This window comes from Myxine glutinosa, chromosome 1 (genome assembly GCF_964187855.1).
Source record: "Myxine glutinosa chromosome 1, kmMyxGlut1.1, whole genome shotgun sequence".
Lineage (NCBI taxonomy): Eukaryota > Metazoa > Chordata > Myxini > Myxiniformes > Myxinidae > Myxine > Myxine glutinosa.
The window spans coordinates 398,422,271-398,441,293 of NC_136261.1; the positions used below are offsets into that span (position 1 = coordinate 398,422,271).

The 19,023-nt window shown below is 41.8% G+C and overlaps 2 protein-coding genes across 10 annotated transcripts in view; both read left to right on the top strand.

Annotated features, from left to right (window-relative positions):
• Positions 1 to 3,809, top strand: part of LOC137416892 (uncharacterized) — a 63,647-nt gene extending 59,838 nt beyond the window's left edge. For both annotated transcript variants that reach the window (XR_013621889.1, XM_068102592.2), the window contains one exon: positions 811 to 3,809. Coding sequence is in view for 1 of the 2 variants with exons in the window: in XM_068102592.2 (XP_067958693.1) it covers positions 811 to 2,117 (1,307 nt within the window). In the remaining variant the exon portion in view is untranslated. The remainder of the gene's footprint in view (positions 1 to 810) is intronic.
• Positions 3,810 to 6,523: 2,714 nt separating this feature from the next.
• LOC137416752 (uncharacterized) lies at positions 6,524 to 18,661 on the top strand. 8 transcript variants are annotated; one of them, XM_078770342.1, is made up of 6 exons: positions 6,535 to 6,602; positions 8,956 to 9,135; positions 9,332 to 9,380; positions 12,617 to 13,009; positions 16,022 to 16,129; positions 17,215 to 18,661. In XM_078770342.1, exons 4-6 carry the CDS (start codon positions 12,631 to 12,633, stop codon positions 17,226 to 17,228), a joined length of 501 nt encoding a protein of 166 aa, XP_078626468.1. In that variant the 5' UTR covers positions 6,535 to 6,602; positions 8,956 to 9,135; positions 9,332 to 9,380; positions 12,617 to 12,630; the 3' UTR covers positions 17,229 to 18,661. The 8 variants fall into 8 exon arrangements, with proteins under 8 accessions (XP_067958478.1, XP_067958474.1, XP_078626468.1 ...); XM_068102396.2 differs by having other exon boundaries at positions 16,022 to 18,661; XM_068102401.2 differs by lacking the exon at positions 9,332 to 9,380.
• Positions 18,662 to 19,023: the final 362 nt, after the last annotated feature.

Genomic DNA, 19,023 nt, shown 5'->3' on the forward strand with positions numbered 1-19,023 from the left:
CCAAATGTCTGTCTGTCTGTTCGAAGGTACCGTAAAAACTGCTGAACCGATCGCAAATATATTGTGGGTGGATAATCCTGGGATCCCCCGGAGTAAAATAGGCTATTTAGTTTTCCCAATTTCAGCTTTAGTCTCCAGCATTCTCAGGTTTGGACTCCCACATAACATTCGCGTTCGCATAACGTTCATTGTTCTCATTGTGACGATGTTGCTTTTGCAGGTGCTGCGCGATCGGTGCAGCCGTTTGTGCGGCACCCGGGAAAGCAACATGTCTCCATCGATCGCTAACAGATCGCTGTCTCCATCGATCTTGCCAAGGCCATAACAGCTGTCGGCTCAAAATCCTTTTAACTGTTGATTTGGTACAGTTACACGTATCGGGAATTTAGTACACGTATCGGGAGTACATATGACATAGCGATTGTGAACACAATTCTCGATCACGATTCACGATGACGATCATCACGATCATAGTGTATCTATCACGATTTGAAACACGATGGAATAATATTTACCGATATGAACAGTGATGTGGCTTTTATTGAAATTCTAAAGATACTGTTTAGATTTTGATGATTTGCGTGTGATATGATTCAACGGATGTTTATATGAATCGTTTAAAATAAAATATAAACCCTTCAATTTCTGATATTTTGCCTTTTCATTTGGGCTTCCCAATTGAAGCCCTGCCCGTAGGGCAGGTACTGTTAGTTATTTCATAATGTAGTGTTTTCTGCCATATTCTAAACTTTTATTCAATGCAACAGGGGGTGAGAAATGAATGTTTTCTTTTCTGCGTGATCTTCACAGTGCAACAAGAGAAGCTCGTTGGGAAGTTCTCCTGCTCCTTGTGCTCTCGCAACCTCACCACTAAAGCTGCTTTAAAGAGGCACATGAGGAAGCACCAACCAGTTTCCAGTGATGAGAACTACAAATGCCCTAATTGTGCTTTCATTACATGTTATAAAAGTGTCTATGTGAAACACACTCAGATCCACACAAGAAAGAAACCGTGTACCTGCAGTGTGTGTGGTAAGGGATTTAATGACTGGTTCACACATCGGGTACACATGAGAATGCACACAGGGGAGCGTCCCTTCACCTGCCAAGTTTGTGAAAATAAATTCTCGAATGGATCAGCTTTGAAAGCTCACACACGTATTCACACAGGGGAGCGCCCATACACTTGCACATTTTGTGCAAAGAAGTTCTCACATTCATCTTCCTTGATAAAACACATTCGTATGCACACTGGGGAACGCCCGTACATTTGCAAAGTTTGTAGGAAAGCGTTCTCATGTGCATCACATTTGAAAAGTCATACATATATCCACACAAGAGAGCGTCGGTACGCTTGCAAGGTTTGTGGGAGTACGTTTTCATTCTCATCATCGTTGAAAATTCACACACATATCCACACAGGCGTGAAACCATATACTTGCAGTGTGTGTGGTAAAGGATTCATTCAGTCATGGCCCTGCCGAATGCACATGAGAGTTCACACGGGAGAGCGCCCACACAGTTGCAAATTTTGTGCAAAGAAATTCACATACTCAGCCTCTTTATTAAAACACGTTCGTACACACACTGGGGAACGCCCATACATATGTAAAATTTGTAAGAAAGCATTCACATGTGCATCGTATTTGAAAAGTCACACACGTATTCACACAGGAGAGGGCCGATACGCTTGCAAAGTTTGTGGGAAGACGTTTACCTGTTCATCGGCTTTGAGAACTCACACGCGTATCCACACAGGGGAGAAACCGTATGCCTGCAGCGTTTGTGGTAAAACATTTACTCGGCCAAGGGACTGTCAAATGCACATGAGAATTCACACGGGAGAGCGTCCATACAGTTGCAAAATTTGTGAAATGACATTCTCGGATCCATCACATGTTAGAAGGCATACATTTCGCCACATGAAAAAGCGTCCATACAGTTGTGACGTTTGTACAAAGACATTCATATATCCCTCAGAGTTTAGAAGGCATGCTGTGACCCACATGCACAAGAAGCCATACACTTGCAGTGTGTGTGGGAAGGGATTTACTCGGTCAGGGCACTGCAAGAAACACATGCTCATTCATCTCGGAGAGTGCCCCGAAGATTGCTAAGTTTGTACAAAATCTTTGTCTTGTTCATTACTTTTCAAACATCATATACATATCCACACAGGACAATCTGGTTCATGAATGAACCACCTTTAGAGGCCATTTTTGCCTGCAGAGCAGGGGTTGGCCTTTTTTGGGCACCATGGTCCCCTTTTTGAAGCTATGTTTTATGGCCGGGTGCCCTTGCTGCCGCCAACCCTGTTTGTCGCCTCTTGCAACACACAGGGAATTACAGAGTGACCTGGTACTCAATTTGCCGACCTCGGAAGATGACAGGCTGAGTCAACTCCCCTGGCATTAATTCAGCGAACAACTGGATCCAACTGGACTGGATTTGAACCCAGGGTCCTAGGATCCCAAGGATCTGGATCTTCTAGATCTGGTTCATGAATAATGATCCTTTACCAAAAAAGAAGGTGGAGATTTTGAGTACTGGGACAACTTTCTCCCACCTAATCCTACCCTTTCTCCCACCTAATCCTACCCTTTCTCCCACTACACTAATGTGGAAACTACACTAAGTCCTTGAAGAAAATGGCGAGATTGAGCCAATTGGACAAACGCAGGTTTTTGTGAGGTAGAAACAGAGTACCAGTAACCTCCTTTCAGGATGTAAAAAACTCATGTCAGAACACTTGTGCACAGCAAGATATGACAAGGTCTGTAGAGTAATGCACTGGCACATCTGTAAACATTTCAACATTCCAGTTCCAGAACCGTCATGGAAACGCAAACCAAACCCGATCCTTGAAAATGAACATTTAGTGCTCACGCATGACAACATGATCCCTCAAGTGGAGACATTGCAGGTTTAGCATTGCGTCCGGACATAGTGCTCAAACACATAAAGGACAAGACGGCACTATTGATTGAGGTTTCGGTTCCCAATGACTGAACTAAATACTTCAGAAACCAAGAAAATGACCAAACACCAGGAGCTGAGAAATGAGGTCAAGTGATCTTGGAAATTGAAGAAAGCTGAAATTGTACCAGTGATAGTCGGAGCAACAGGGATGATAAAGAAAACCCTTACTGAGCACTTAAGCATTCCGGGTCGAATAATTTCGGGAAAGATGTGTCCAGTGAATAGATATTCCGAAATAGTGACTCAATGTTCAGCAAGTTAGATGTGCGAAAATATAATTCCCACAAACAATAAGTACTTCACATTATTCCACATTGAAACTTGTAGCATCCTGAGACTCTCGATGGATATATTCAGATTTGAAACGTGCCTTATACACCTGATCTGAAACGTAAAGGTTTGTCTATTGTGACAGGACTGACTATTTAGTCTACAGTATCCCTCGTGATGCGACATTGTGCCCTCTGTGATTTAAATGATATTTGTTGGCAATTCCACTGTTTTTTTTCAAATACAGTGCTTTTCATGGAGATTAAAATCAGTTTTTGCCTGACTTCTTGTATCCAAGACTAGAGCAAATGTGCTCAAGTTTAACGAGCTTTTCAACCAGAGTAAGAAAAGAAAACTAACTGATACTATGCACATGTGCAACATAGTTGTTGATTATCTGAAAAAATACTCCATGCTTCCATTGATATGTTGGGTGATCTTGTTTCAATTGTACTTACAGGTATTTGTTTTTACCTCGTCTTGGTTGAAAGCCACTCTCCACTTTACCTCAATTTCACATCCTTAAAAGAGCTCTTTGATTAAATATGTGACAAAGAACACCTGGAAATGTTCCTCTACTTTTGTTTGAAAACCTCAAAATCTTCGCCACTAAAACATCTTCCTTTTGGGCCGAGGGTGGCCTTGTTATACTTTTTTGGTGCCGATATTCAGAAGTTGCAACCAACAATTTGTGAAGACATTCTTGAATCATTCGTTTTCGAAAAGGCTCACACATGCAATATAGCTTGGGTACAGAGGAGTAGTTCATCCTCTGTGAAGTATATTCTCGGTGAGAACGTGAAAATGTCAAATGATTTGAAGATTGACAAAAGATAATCTTACATGGGAGATATAATCACTCAAGCATCTTCAGTCCATAAATACCTATTAATGGGTGGAATAAAGGAAATATCCTCTTGAAAGAAATAACTCATAAACTCTCCATTTAATGTAAGTAGTGTGACTCGGCACGCCGCGCGTGCCTCACCACACGTCGTTTCAGAGAGATAGACATCTTTGACCATTTCGGTGTCTTTTGGGTCTTCAGGGTACTTTGCATCCTTGGGGCCTTTAAGGGTATTTTCGGTCTTCATGGTCTTTTGGTTCCTCTGGGTCTTTGGGGTATTTTGGTTCTTCGGGGTATTTAAGGGTCCTTTGGGTCTAAAGGGTCTTCAGGGTGTTTTTGGGTCTTCGGGGTCTTTTGGATCTTCGGAGTCTTTTGGGTTTTATGGTATTTTTGGGTCTTCATGGGGTTTTGGATCTTAGGTGTATTTTGGGCATTTTGCGTCTTCGGGGTCTTTTGGATCCATTGGGCTTTTAAGTGTCTTTTGGATCTTCAGGGTGTTTTTGGGTCTTCGGAGTGTTTTGGGTCTCCAGGGTGTTTTGGAACTTCAGGGGGTTTTGGGTCTTCGAGGTCTTTTGGGTCTTTGAGGCCTTTTGGGTGTTTTGGGTCTTTGGGGTATTTTGGGTCTTTAAGGGTCGTTGTGGTCTTCAGGGTGTTTTGGATCTTCAGGGTATTTTGGGGTCTTCAGGTGCTTGTGGTTTTAAGGGCCTTTTGGTTGCTCTGAGTCTTTAAGAATCTTTTGGGTATTCAGGGTCTTGGGGGACTTAAAGGGTCTTCAAAGGTCTAAGGGTTCTCTGCAGTCTAAAGGGTCAAAACGTACAATCCAACAGTACGCAACTAAGAGTTCACGGACTGTGTTTTGGGTGTTAATTTTGTTTGAAGAAGGCGTTTTGCTCACAAATAAACATACAAACAACACCATATACGTCGGCTCTATTATAATAAGACTCGGGGTGTTTTGGGTCTTCGGGGTGTTTTGGATCTTCAGGGTATTTTGGGGTCTTTATGGTCTTCAGGTGCTTGTGGTTTTAAGGGCCTTTTGGTTCCTCTGAGTCTTTAATAATCTTTTGGGTATTCAGGGTCTTGGGGGACTTAAAGGGTCTTCAAAGGTGCAATCCAACAGTACGCAATTAAGAGTTCACGGACTGTGTTTTGGGTGTTAATTTTGTTTGAAGAAGGCGTTTTGCTCACAAATAAACATACAAACAACACCATATATGTCAGCTCTATTATAATAAGACGGGGTGTTTTGGGTCTTCGGGGTGTTTTGGGTCTTCGGCGTGTTTTGGGTCTTCGGCGTGTTTTGGGTCTTCGGCGTGTTTTGGGTCTTCGGCGTGTTTTGGGTCTTCGGCGTGTTTTTGGGTCTTCGGCGTGTTTTGGGTCTTCGGCGTGTTTTGGGTCTTCGGCGTGTTTTGGGTCTTCGAGCTGTTTTGGGTCTTCGGGCTGTTTTGAGTCTTCGGGGTGTTTTGGGTCTTAGGGGTGTTTTGGGTCTCCGGGGTGTTTTGGGTCTTTCAGGGTATTTCGTGTATTTATAGGTATTTTGGGTCTTCAGGGTCTTTTGATCCCCAGGGCGTTTAAGTGTATTTTGGGTCTTTGGGGTATGTTGGGTCTTCAGGGGTATTGGTAGTCTTAAGGGTATTGGGGGGGGGGGGGGGGGTCTCAGCAGTCTAAAGGTAATTAAGATTTCACGGACTGTGTTTTGGGTGTTAATTTAATTTGAAGAAGAAGAAGACCTTTTGGTCGCATATAAACATACATAACCATATACGATGTACAGGGTCCCCAAAGTCTTTGATTTGATTGTACCGGTACACAACAAAATACAGTCAGAGAGAAGGAACAAATGGTCACCGAAGAAGACGAAATGCTGTCAATTCCTCGATCGATGGCCTTGGCTGACATCTTGAGAGGTGTGAGGTGTGGGGTGGGGGGGGGGGGGCGGGAGGGGGGGTTCTCACTCTGCAACATTTCACTTCAACATCGTAAATCGATCATGATACTCCGCCACCATCAACCCCTCCATGCGTACGTAGTAAATGGATGCACTTTTGTGAAATACTTTACTTAAATTCTCATAATGGTGTAAAATGAGATGCTAAACTTTTGAACATTCAACAACGTCCCCCCACTTTGGTGTAACCGCATGGCGGTGCAGGAAAAGTAAGCGGTGTTGTTGGCAGCTGCTGCTCATGTTTTTTGTTCTCGTGGAAATTCTGTTTTTATCGGACTTCCGGTCGACTGGAAAGTTTCGATTAATTATCGACAGTACAAGGTAAATGTTAACAGGTTATTGTCATTTGTGTATCAGAATTATTTTTAGTTCTGAGAAACTCGAACGATCGAAAAGATAGAGAACGAAATGTTTAAATTTAAATAAGATAAAAATTCGAAATGAGGCGGTCGCCTCGGCCTCACGATGCATCACCGCGCATGCGCAGAAACCCTTAGTTACGATGACATGACCGTGGTGTGGTCGCATGATACGTTGTCTTGTCGTTGTGCGTGTGAGGTGAGGGTCGATATGCAGGTTTATACGTGTCGAATGTGTTGTTCGAATTCCTCTTGGAGATCTTTCTTCAACGTCGTGATATATCATCGATTTCGTTAATGAGTATGGCTCACCGAGCTCGTATACACATCGAATGTATTGTATGAATTGTGCTGGAATGATAGTGCAGGCCCCAATGATGAAGTGATAGATAATGCACCTTAAAACTGCTGAAAATAAAGGGGGGGGGGGGCAATAACCTTCACAAGCCCTGATCTGGGTGAAACACAGCATTGTATCGAGAGAGAGGCGGGAGGGGATCAATACCGAGGATTCTGTATGGGCAGAGATTGTAAAAACAGTGACATATGGAAGGTTGCTATTATGGGACTCCTGGTGTGAGGTAAGAAGAAGACTAGGATTGGAAGGAGGAATGCATTAAATATTCAGAAGGGTATGTGGTCAGGGAAGGTTCTTGATTTTGGGGGATTTTAAATTGCCAGGGATAGATTGGACCCATGAACAGGGAAATGGTAGAGCAGATGATGATTTCCTAGATTTCGTCCAGGATTGCTACTGAATCCAGTTTGTCCAAAATCCCACGAGGGGGAATTTCGGGGTGTCAGACATCCTTTTTTTCTGAGTAAAAACAAAGAGCCGCCTTTGGAGGCCATTTTTCCCTGCAGCGCAGGGGTTGGCCTTTTTTGGGCACCGTGGGCCCCTTTTTGTCCCCCGTCGCACCGCGGAGCGAAAGGGGGACAATGGTTTTCCCCTCCGTGCGGGCGTACGTGCGTGCGTGCGTGCGTAAGCGAAGGACCGAATTCTAATTTGGTGTGTGGGTGCAACCCACGTCAAAATCCAAGATGGCCACCTTGCGTCTTCCACTTTGTCAACTCGCATCACTTCAACGACGGGTGACCTAGGTGTAACGCTTATTTTTCAGGATATTCTGCTCACAAGGTTCAGACATACATGGCGGCGGCCATCTTGGATTTTGACGTGGCGGCCCAATTTTCAATAGCATTCTTCCTTATGCCTAGGTACACCCACATGCCAGATTAGACGTTGGTATTTCGCTTATTTTTCAAGATATTCCGCTCACAAGGTTCACACATATATATATATATGGTGGTGGCCATCTTGGATTTTGACGTGGGTTGCACCCACACACCAAATTAGAATTCGGTCCTTCGCTTACGCACGGACGCATGCACGCACGGACGCACGCACACACGGACGGAGGGGAAAACCATAGTCCCCCTTTCTCTCCGCGGTGCGACGGGGGACAATAAACGAACTACTAACTTCTAATCTGGTGTGTGGGCGTATCTACGCATAAGGAAGAACGCTATTGAAAATTGGGTCACCACGTCAAAATCCAAGAGGGCCACCGCCATGTATGTCTGAACCTTGTGAGCGGAATATCTTGAAATAGCTCTAGGAAGAGTCCTGGTTGTTCCAAACTTCTTCCATTGAAAAATTATGGAGGCCACTGTGCTCTTGGGAACCTTCAATGCAGTAGAAATTTTTTTTGTAGGCTTCCCCAGATCTGTGCCTCGACACAATCCTGTCTCTGAGCTCTGCAGGCAGTTCCTTCGACCTCATGGCTTGGTTTTTGCTCTGATACGCATTGTTAGCTGTGAGACCTTATATAGACAGGTGTGTGCCTTTCCAAATCATGTCCAATCAATTGAATTTACCACAGGTGGACTCCAATGAAGGTGCAGAAACATCTCAAAGATGATCAAGAGAAATGGGAGGCACCTGAGCTCAATTTCAGGTGTCATAGCAAAGGGTCTGAATACTTATCTCAATGTGATATTTCAGTTTTTTCTTTTTAATAAATTTGCAAAACTTTCTAAATCCTGTTTTCTAAATCCAAACTCCTGTTTTCTCTTTGTCATTATGGGATATTGAATGTAGATATTGATGAGGAAAAAATGAATTTAAATGATTTCAGCATAAGGCTGCAACATAACAAAATGTGAAAAAAGTGAAGGTGTCTGAATACTTTCTGAATGCACTGTATGCAGAGTGATGGCATCTACCCGTTGTGGGACTATGCGGGGGCATATTGGCGACACAGTCGCATCGTTCTCGTGTAACCAATTTCATTGGTTGATATGTGACAAGACTGCATGTTTAAAAAACCGTTATAGGTAACTTTGAATACCAGTTTGATCCAGAGGTAGGTAGGTCATGCTTGTTGGTGGACATGTTAAATTTAAGGAAGATGTGCGTGATTTCATGTATTATCATAAAATGGAACGTGTGATGGGAGTTGTAAATATGTGATAATTTATTAAATCCTCTAGCGAGTAAGGTTTTGTTAGCGATGTTGCATTGATGGGGTGAATGACTTGACTACCTGCAGGCAACTGAGTTTGTGGATCTACTGGTGTCTGTGATGTACTGATGACGGAGGTTGTGGATCCGCTGTTTGGAGAGGTCCTGCGCTAAAGGATCAAAACCTCGAGGAAGAACGGTGCCCAGCTGATGATGCATGCAGTTGGGAAACCGGTCAATTGTTTACAGGTTAACGTTGTTACTCCAGGTAAGGGAACTATGTTTTGAGGTTTGCAATTTAAAAAAAATAGAATATGGGATGTTGTGAAATTCACATCAGTTACAGCAATCCTTTCGATTGTATTAAAGTTTAGGAACAACCGACACTTTACAATTAAGTGTGTGTGTGTGTAGGTGTGTGTTTGTATATGTTGTTGGTTGTTATCTCCATTTGCGTGTTTCAGGAGGTGGAGCGGAGTCCTTCAAGGACCAAAAGTATCCACCTCATCTTTGGTAAGGGATCACAGTTCATGGACCAAGCTGCTCAACTTTTTCAGAATTTTGTTCCAGGGGCTCTTTTCAGGATCGTCACCGAATCCCGGGATTGCTTTCAGTTGTATTTCATTTGCGGTAATATTCCCGGGGATGGTTTTCAAAATCTCGGTGAGGTTCTTCTTCATCACTCCTGTGGCTCAAATTATCACTGGTACAATTCCGATGCTCTTCAGCTTCCAAGATCCCTTGACCTCATTTTTGAGATCCTCGTATTTGGTCATTTTCTTGGTTTCTGCATTGTTTAGGCCAAATTCGCTGGGTACTGATATCTCAATCATCAATGCTGTCTTTTTCTTTTTGTTCCTGAGTACAATGTCTAGACGCTTTGCTTCGTTTTCTTTGTTCATGCTTGATGGAATCATCAGGTCATACGTGAGCATGACGTCCTCATTTTCAATGATTGCCCTTGGTTCGTGTTTTCTGAGTTTTCTGGTACTGGGAAGTTTACATTTTTGCAGATATGCCAATGAATCACTTTGCATACTTTGTTGTGCCGTTGTGTGTAAAGTTGTTCTGATAATAGTTTTTTGCATCCCAAGAGCAGGTGACTAATACTTGCTGTTTATTTCTGGCTTGCAAAATCTACACTTGTCCGTCTGGGTCAGTCCTGCCATCTTAAACATCCATTGGTGTTGTGTCCTTGATCTTGGGCATTTATTATGATTCGTTCACAGTCCCAGTTATTCTAAGCCATTCCATTGAGCCTTCTTTGTCTATCCCCATTCTGTCCAAATCTGTTTTGTATTTTCCTGCTCTTTTGTCATTCTCCCAGTTGTTTGTGTTTATTTATTGATATTTCTTTTTATATATTTATTTTGTCTTTTTTTCTTTGTTGTCTGATTTTGTTGGTTTACCTTGTACAAATGTGCACTTGGCGCACTTGTCTCGTCCAAATTCCATTTGAATGTCCTCGGAAAACCGTTTTACTCGTTTGTTGTTCTGTCGCTGTGTTAGATGATGGTACATCATTTCTGTGATTATTCCTGTCAGCAGTTTGTATGCGGTTGGCAGGTATTTGTGGGGGAGTTGGGTTTCCTTCGATTTTGGGATGAGAAAGGTGTTCCCTTCTTTGAGCCACTCATCCACGGCCTTTTCCGCTTGGATCAATAAGTTAAATGTCCTGGCATAGTGATTGTGAAGAGCATCAAGTTGTTTTAGCCAGAAATTTGGAATTTCATCTGGGCCTGCTTTTGAAGCTTGGCATTTTTTGAAGTTGTTTTCTAATGTTCTCTTCATCAATTAATCAATGGGGGCATTTCCTCGAGATGTTGCTTCGTCTTTTCCAAGTTTGGGATCCATTCTGCTTCCTTGTTATGTTATTTTCGATCTTCAAAAATTCCGTTCCAGAATGTTTCCAGTTTTTCTTTTTCAAGGGCAGTTGCCACATTCTGCTTTTGTTTCCCCAATTCACAGTAAAATCTCCTTGGGTTACTTTCAAACATGTGGTTTTGTTTTCTTCTGTTGTTTCCTTCTTCATCGTTTTTTAAATCTTCTTTGCTATATTTTCTATTTTGAGTTTGTTTTCAGCACCCAAGCACCTTTGATTTTGTTTGTTTTTTTATGCTTTGGAGTCTCTTTTTTTTTAGTTTTAGGTGTCTGTTTCCTTTCCTGAACTGTTGTATTTGTCCTACTTCCTTCCGCAGTTGCTCTCTTTGTGTCTCTAATCTCTGTCTCCAAGGTGGAATTTGGTTTCTATTTGTAGGGCCTGGTTTTTTTTTAACTTCTGGTGTTGTTTGCCCATACCTTTTTCTTGAATAAGTAGTGCTGCTGCGAAACACACGACATTGATTTCTTTCAAAGTGGATTATTTTGAAATCATTTTTCTCATTGAATCGTTGGTTCGCCTCACTAAGATTTTTGTTCGTTTATTGTTACTCCCGCCAGGGAGTAATGCATTCGATCGTGTGTGTGTGTGTGTGTGTGTGTGTGTGTGTGTGTGTGTGTGTGTGTGTGTGTGTGTGTGTGTGTGTGTGTGTGTGTGTGTGTGTGTGTGTGTGTGTGTGTGTGTGTGTGTGTGTTCATGAACAAGATATCTGGAAAAGTTCTGAACGGATTTGGATGAAAGTTGGTGGGATGATTGCCCTTGGGATAAGGAAGAATTGATTAGTTTTTGGTGAAGCTCAGGATATTATTCCGGATCCAGGAATTCTTTTGAGAATTTTTTTTCTGTTTTACTGCATTAAAGCTTTTATTCTAATTCTTTTAAAAATGATGTTTTTCTCCTCTAATTCCGAGATATATCAAAATAAATCCTCTGACAGTTAGGGCCTACTTTCTTTTTCATTTATTGTTTTGGGGAGAGGGGATGTTAAACAAAACGTATTATTCCAACTTGACCCACGGCGGGAGTATGCGCTCCACTGAGTGGCGTTCTAGTTTTCTATGCGATAAAGTTTTGGTCTTTCTCTGAGTTTTATGAATTTCATCTCTTCTATTTTGTTGGCTAACTCTTCTTCCAGTCTGTGCCGGTTCGGCTATTCGTCACCGGTGATCTTAATTGCCGGCGACACGACACTGGGCAGCATGATTGGATAATAAGAAAGTGGCAATTTGTTTTCGGTGGAAGGCAGAGACGACTATTTTGGTCGCATTTGGTTTAGTCGCCATCATTAGAAATACTTTTCCATGACCTTGAGGTCTTCAAGGATCATGCCTACATCTTCTAACCTTGGCGCCTGAATTACCAGGGAGATTCATAAATATATTACAATATTGCTTGTGTAAAGGTTGAATACCAAAGGCACTTGGACAGATCATTGTGGGAGGCCTTTCTTCCGTGTTTTTAATTTGTGAGATTTTCAAAAATACTGCCGAAATTGTAAGACACTTCCTCTGCTGAGATTTCATGCATGTTGTTTAGGTCTTCTCCTGTTTCTGTAGTTTTGCCATGCGTTTCTGTACATTTGACACATGGAAGAGGGACCAATCATAGCTCACTCAATTGGTTTTTATGGCAGAACCCATGACCGCCAGTCCTTTGGCATTGGTTGGTGTAGCCTTGTGTGTTGTCGCCGCAACAACTTTCCACAATCTCCTGTGATTATTGCATGACCATCCATTTGTGTCAAGTTGTAAGACATTAGTTGGTGTGGCTTAGGCCTAAGTTATTGTTGCTTGTATCTATGTCTTCCCCAAGGAAAGAAGGGACATGAAAACAACAACAATCACCTGTTATTTTCAATATCTCTGTGCAGGTTCCTGATTGAAAATGGACTTGTCAAGAACTCATGGCAGTGTCAGTCCCATCCCGGACTGGTTGGTAATCCAGGGTTTGACAGAGGAGGTGCTCCAAGCCGCTGTTACAGAATTAGGGATCGAGATCCTCGGAGCACTCTGTGCTCGTGCTGAGCCTGCTCCTGTGAGGCTTCGACTATGTTCTTTGGCGGCACGAAAGTTCACCACCACCATGTATGCCGAGCTCTGCCATCATATGGAGATGTACTGTGTGCGACCACAATCGAAATGGACCATTTTGCGCGGATCTGGAAAATATGCTGAGGAGATGGGAGGTGATGGATTCCTACAGATCAAGACAGAAGACAATGACTTTGTTGATCCTGAAAGGGAGGGAATAAACCCAGAGCATGGTGAGTAGTGGTCACTGGTACCAGGTTTTCATAAACTTTATTAATATCCCATCCTCCTTGAATCGGATAAGACCACTCTATGTATGGATAGGTGTGTACATCTAAAAAATCATCAAAATCAGCTATGTCAATCCCCACTAAATTTTGCATACATGCTGGGGATACCCACATATGTGAAACTCCTTCTGTAAATTACAGAGACCTTTTCATTGTAATGAAAGCCTGGTGTTGGCTTAGCGGTTAGGGTGCCGGCTTGGGATCCTTGGATCCTGGGTTCGAATCCGGTCGATCACTGTATTAACACTAGGTGGGTTGACTCAGCCTGTCATCCTTCCGAGGTCAGCAAATTGAGTACCAGCTCACTGGTATTCCCTGTGTGTCGCAAGAGGCGACCAACATGGTTGGCGGCAGGAAGGGCATCCGGTTTTTGAGGTCAACATAGGCCAAACGGTCAACATAGGCCAAATTTCTAAAATCCTCAATTTTCATCCAATTGACTTAAAATTTGAAGAGGACTTGCATATCTTGTCACTGAATTCAACCACCAAGTATTTTTGAGGTCAACATAGGCCAAAAGGTCAACATAGGCCAAATTTCTAAAATCCTCAATTTTCATCCAATTCACTTGAAATTTGAAGAGGACTTGCACATCTGGTCACTGAATTCAACCACAAATTATATTTTAGGTGAACATTGGCCAAAAGGTCAACATAGGCCAAATTTCTAAAATCCTCATTTTTCATCCAAATGACTTGAAATTTGAAGAGGACTTGCATATCTGGTCACTGAATTCAACCACCAAGTATATTTGAGGTCAACATAGGCCAAAAGGTCAACATGGGCCACATTTCTAAAATCCTCAATTTTCATCTGATTGACTTGAAATTTGAAGAGACTTGCATATCTGGTCACTGAATTCAACCGCGTATTATATTTTAGGCAAACACAGGCCAAAAGGTCAACATAGGTCAAATTTCTAAAATCACCAAGACCTACAGGTCACAATTCTAAACCGATAGTCACGAAACTTCACCAAGTTGTATAGGTTGTCCCAATTGAGAAGCCTACTGATTTTGAGGTCAAAGGTCAAAGTTCATCTGCAGGTCAAATGTCTAAAATCGCCATTTTAAATCCGATTGACTTGAAAATTGAATAGCGTTTGTATGTTGTCACTAAATTGGGAAATAAACTATTTTTGAGGTCAAAAGGTCAAAGGTCAACTCGAGGTCAAAAATTCAAAATCAATTTCCATCTGAAAAGCCGTCAATTTTCAAAAAATTGACAATTGAACAGCATTTGCATTTCGAGTCACTAAATTGGGCAACATTCTATTTTTTTTAGGTCAAAGGTCAACAAAAGGTTGAACTTCCAAAATCATCAATTTAAATCTAAAAAGCCGTCAATTTTCAACTGATTGACTTGAAAATTAAACAGCATTTGCATATCGAGTCCCTAATTTGGGAAACATACTATTTTGAGGTAAAAGGTCAACTAAAGGTCGAACGTCCAAAATCATCAATTTTCATCTGAAAAAACCATCAATTTTCATCTGATTGACTTGAAAATAGAACAGCATTTGCATATTGCCTCACTGAATTGGGAAACCAACTTTTTTTTTGGACAAAAGGTCAAAGGTCAACTCAAGGTCAAACTTCCAAAATCATGAATTGTCATCTGAAAACCCATCAAGTTTTTGCCCAATTGACTTTAATTTTGAACAGCATTTGTATAGTGCCTCACTGAATTGGGAAACCCAACTATTTTTGAGGTCAAAAGGTCAACTCAAGGTCAAACTTCTAAAATCATCATTTTTTTCTCTGAAAAATCGTCACTTTTCATCCTGTTGACCCGAGCTTTGATCAAGATCGTCAATTTTAATATTGATGAAATTTACAATTTGCTATATCAATGGAAAACTTTGGGGGGGGAGGGTGTGGGCGGATTTTGCAAGTATTGTGCTCCGCATGACGTCTTCTTGTTTGTTTGTTTGTACAGAACGCAAGTATGCTTTTCGCTGCAACCGGTGGTCCGATTGACACCAAATTTCACCATAGGAGCGCCGCCTCATGTGGAATTTTTTTTAATGATAATTATGATGTCATAGGTAATGTCGGCTAATTGAGTACCAGTTCACTGGTAATTCCCTGTTTGTCGTTAAAGGCGGCAAAAAGGGTTGGCGTCAGGAAGGGCATCCGGCCGTAAAACATTGCTTCAAAAAGGGGACCAAAAAACAACAACAACCACGGTTCCCGAAAAAGGCCAACCCCCGCTTTGCGGTGAAAAATGGCCTCTAAAGGTGGTTATATATTATATTTTAACGTGGTGTTGGCGCCATCTTGGAAAAAATGCAAAACTTTGCACATCTATATCTCTGAAACCGCTCCATGGAAAAAAATTGAAACGTGGCTCATTTTCAAGTACTCCTGATGGGGAACAACATATATTCATGATGATGTCATCAGTGCCTTCATTATGACATCATAATTAGACAAGTAGAATGCTTGATCTGATCAGTTTGAAATTTCTTGAGCATGATCTTCACATAAAATGTATGGCAGAATTAAATCGATGATGTCATCGGTCACGTGGTTCAGCAGCCATATGGGATTGAACATAATGTACGTCATCAATAAACCACACAAACATGTCCTGGCGAGGCTCTGCAATCTCTGATTACTCTTTCTTGTTTGTATTGTGTTGAGGAGTAAAAAACACATCTTACATTGAGTAACGTGAACTGTAAAATGGTGCCATGAACCTTGTAAAGACCATTGATCGTGGAACTACATCCCACTTCATCACAGTTGCAAGTGGTTACAGTTGCAATAATTTTCTTGAATATTTTTTTCATGAATATGCAAGAACTTTATATCTTTCGGCACATGTCTGTCATTATGCATTAGCGATTTGGCTTTACTTAATAATGTAGTATTTTCTGCCATTTTCTAAACTTTTATTCAATGCAATAGGGGGTGAGAAATGAATGTTTTCTTTTCTGCGCGATCTTCACAGTGCAACAGGAGAAGCTCGTTGGGAAGTTCTCCTGCTCGTTGTGCTCTCGCAAGCTCACCACTAAGGCTGCTTTAAAGAGGCACATGAAGAAGCACCAACCAGTTTCTGGTGATGAGAACTACAAATGCCCTAATTGTGCTTTCATTACATGTTATAAAAGTGTCTATGTGAAGCACACTCAGATCCACACAAGACAGAAACCGTGTACCTGCAGTGTGTGTGGTAAGGGATTTAATGACTGGTTCACACATCGGGTACACATGAGAATGCACACAGGGGAGCGTCCCTTCACCTGCCAAGTTTGTGAAAATAAATTCGCGAATGGATCAGCTTTGAAAGCTCACACACGTATTCACACAGGGGAGCGCCCATACACTTGCACATTTTGTGCAAAGAAGTTCTCACATTCATCTTCTTTGATAAAACACATTCGTATACACACTGGGGAACGCCGGTACATTTGTACAGTTTGTACAAAGGCATTCTCATGTGCATCGTATTTGAAAACTCACACACGTATCCACACAAAAGAGCGTCTGTATCCTTGCAAGATTTGTGGGAGTACGTTTTCATTCTCATCGCATTTGAAAACTCACACATGTAACCACAAAAGAGAGAAACCTTATACCTGCAGTAAGTGTGGTAAAGGATTTATCCAGTCATGGCACTGTCAACTGCACATGAGAACTCATATGGGAGAGCGTCCATACGGTTGCAGCATTTGTGCAAAGACATTCTCGGATCCATCACATGTTAAAAGGCATACCCGTCGCCACACGAAAACACGTCCATTCAGTTGCAACATTTGTTCAAAGACATTCATATATCCCTCAGAGTTTAGAAGGCATGCTGTGATCCACATGGACAAGAAGCCATACACTTGCAGTGTGTGTGGGAGGGGATTTACTCGGTCAGGGCACTGCAAGAAACACATGCTCATTCATCTCGGAGAGTGCCCCGAAGATTGCTAAGTTTGTACAAAATCTTTGTCTTGTTCATTACTTTTCAAACATCATATACATATCCACACAGGACAATCTGGTTCATGAATGAACCACCTTTAGAGGCCATTTTTGCCCGCAGAGCAGGGGTTGGCCTTTTTTGGGCACCATGGTCCCCTTTTTGAAGCTATGTTTTATGGCCGGGTGCCCTTGCTGCCGCCAACACTGTTTGTCGCCTCTTGCAACACACAGGGAATTACCAGTGACCTGGTACTCAATTTGCCGACCTCAGAAGATGACAGGCTGAGTCAACTCCCCTGGCATTAATTCAGCGAACAACTGGATCCAACTGGACTGGATTTGAACCCAGGGTCCTAGGATCCCAAGGATCTGGATCTTCTAGATCTGGTTCATGAATAATGATCCTTTACCAAAAAAGAAGGTGGTGATTTTGAGTACTGGGACAACTTTCGCCCACCTAATCCTACCCTTTCTCCCACTACACTAATGTGGAAACTACACTAAGTCCTTGAAGAAAATGGCGAGATTGAGCCAATTGGACAAACGCAGGTTTTTGTGAGGTAGAAACAGAGTACCAGTAATCTCCTTTCAGGATGTAAAAAACTCATGTCAGAACACTTGTGCACAGCAAGATATGACAAGGTCTGTAGAGTAATGCACTGGCACATCTGTAAACATTTCAACATTCCAGTTCCAGAACCGTCATGGAAACGCAAACCAAACCCGATCCTTGAAAATGAACATTTAGTGCTCACGCATGACAAGATGATCCCTCAAGTGGAGACATTGCAGGTTTAGCATTGCGTCCGGACATAGTGCTCAAACACATAAAGGACAAGACGGCACTATTGATTGAGGTTTCGGTTCCCAATGACTGAACTAAATACTTCAGAAACCAAGAAAATGACCAAACACCATGAGCTGAGAAATGAGGTCAAGTGATCTTGGAAATTGAAGAAAGCTGAAATTGTACCAGTGATAGTCGGAGCAACAGGGATGATAAAGAAAACCCTTACTGAGCACTTAAGCATTCCGGGTCGAATAATTTCGGGAAAGATGTGTCCAGTGAATAGATATTCCGAAATAGTGACTCAATGTTCAGCAAGTTTGATGTGCGAAAATATAATTCCCACAAACAATAAGTACTTCACATTATTCCACATTGAAACTTGTAGCATCCTGAGACTCTCGATGGATGTATTCAGATTTGAAACGTGCCTTATACACCTGATCTGAAACGTAAAGGTTTGTCTATTGTGACAGGACTGACTATTTAGTCTACAGTATCCCTCGTGATGCGACATTGTGCCCTCTGTGATTTAAATGATATTTGTTGGCAATTCCACTGTTTTTTTTCAAATACAGTGCTTTTCATGGAGATTAAAATCAGTTTTTGCCTGACTTCTTGTATCCAAGACTAGAGCAAATGTGCTCAAGTTTAACGAGCTTTTCAACCAGAGTAAGAAAAGAAAACTAACTGATACTATGCACATGTGTAACATAGTTGTTGATTATCTGAAAAAATACTCCATGCTTCCATTGATATGTTGGGTGATCTTGTTTCAATTGTACTTACAGGTATTTGTTTTTACCTCGTCTTGGTTGAAAGCCACTCTCCACTTTACCTCAATTTCACATCCTTAAAAGAGCTCTTTGATTAAATATGTGACAAAGAACACCTGAAAATGTTCCTCTACTTTTGTTTGAAAACCTCAAAATCTTCGCCACTAAAACATCTTCCTTTTGGGCCGAGGGTGGCCTTGTTATACTTTTTTGGTGCCGATATTCAGAAGTTGCAACCAACAATTTGTGAAGACATTCTTGAATCATTCGTTTTCGAAAAGGCTCACACATGCAATATAGCTTGGGTACAGAGGAGGAGTTCATCCTCTGTGAAGTATATTCTCGGTGAGAACGTGAAAATGTCAAATGATTTGAAGATTGACAAAAGATAATCTTACATGGGAGATATAATCACTCAAGCATCTTCAGTCCATAAATACCTATTAATGGGTGGAATAAAGGAAATATCCTCTTGAA

Bases quoted from the DNA above. Each gene is read 5' to 3' on its own strand.
- LOC137416752 (XM_068102377.2), top strand. From the start codon at position 12,631: ATGGACTTGTCAAGAACTCATGGCAGTGTCAGTCCCATCCCGGACTGG. The intron at 13,010-16,021 runs GTGAGTAGTGGT...CGATCTTCACAG, and splicing joins GGGAATAAACCCAGAGCATG to TGCAACAGGAGAAGCTCGTT.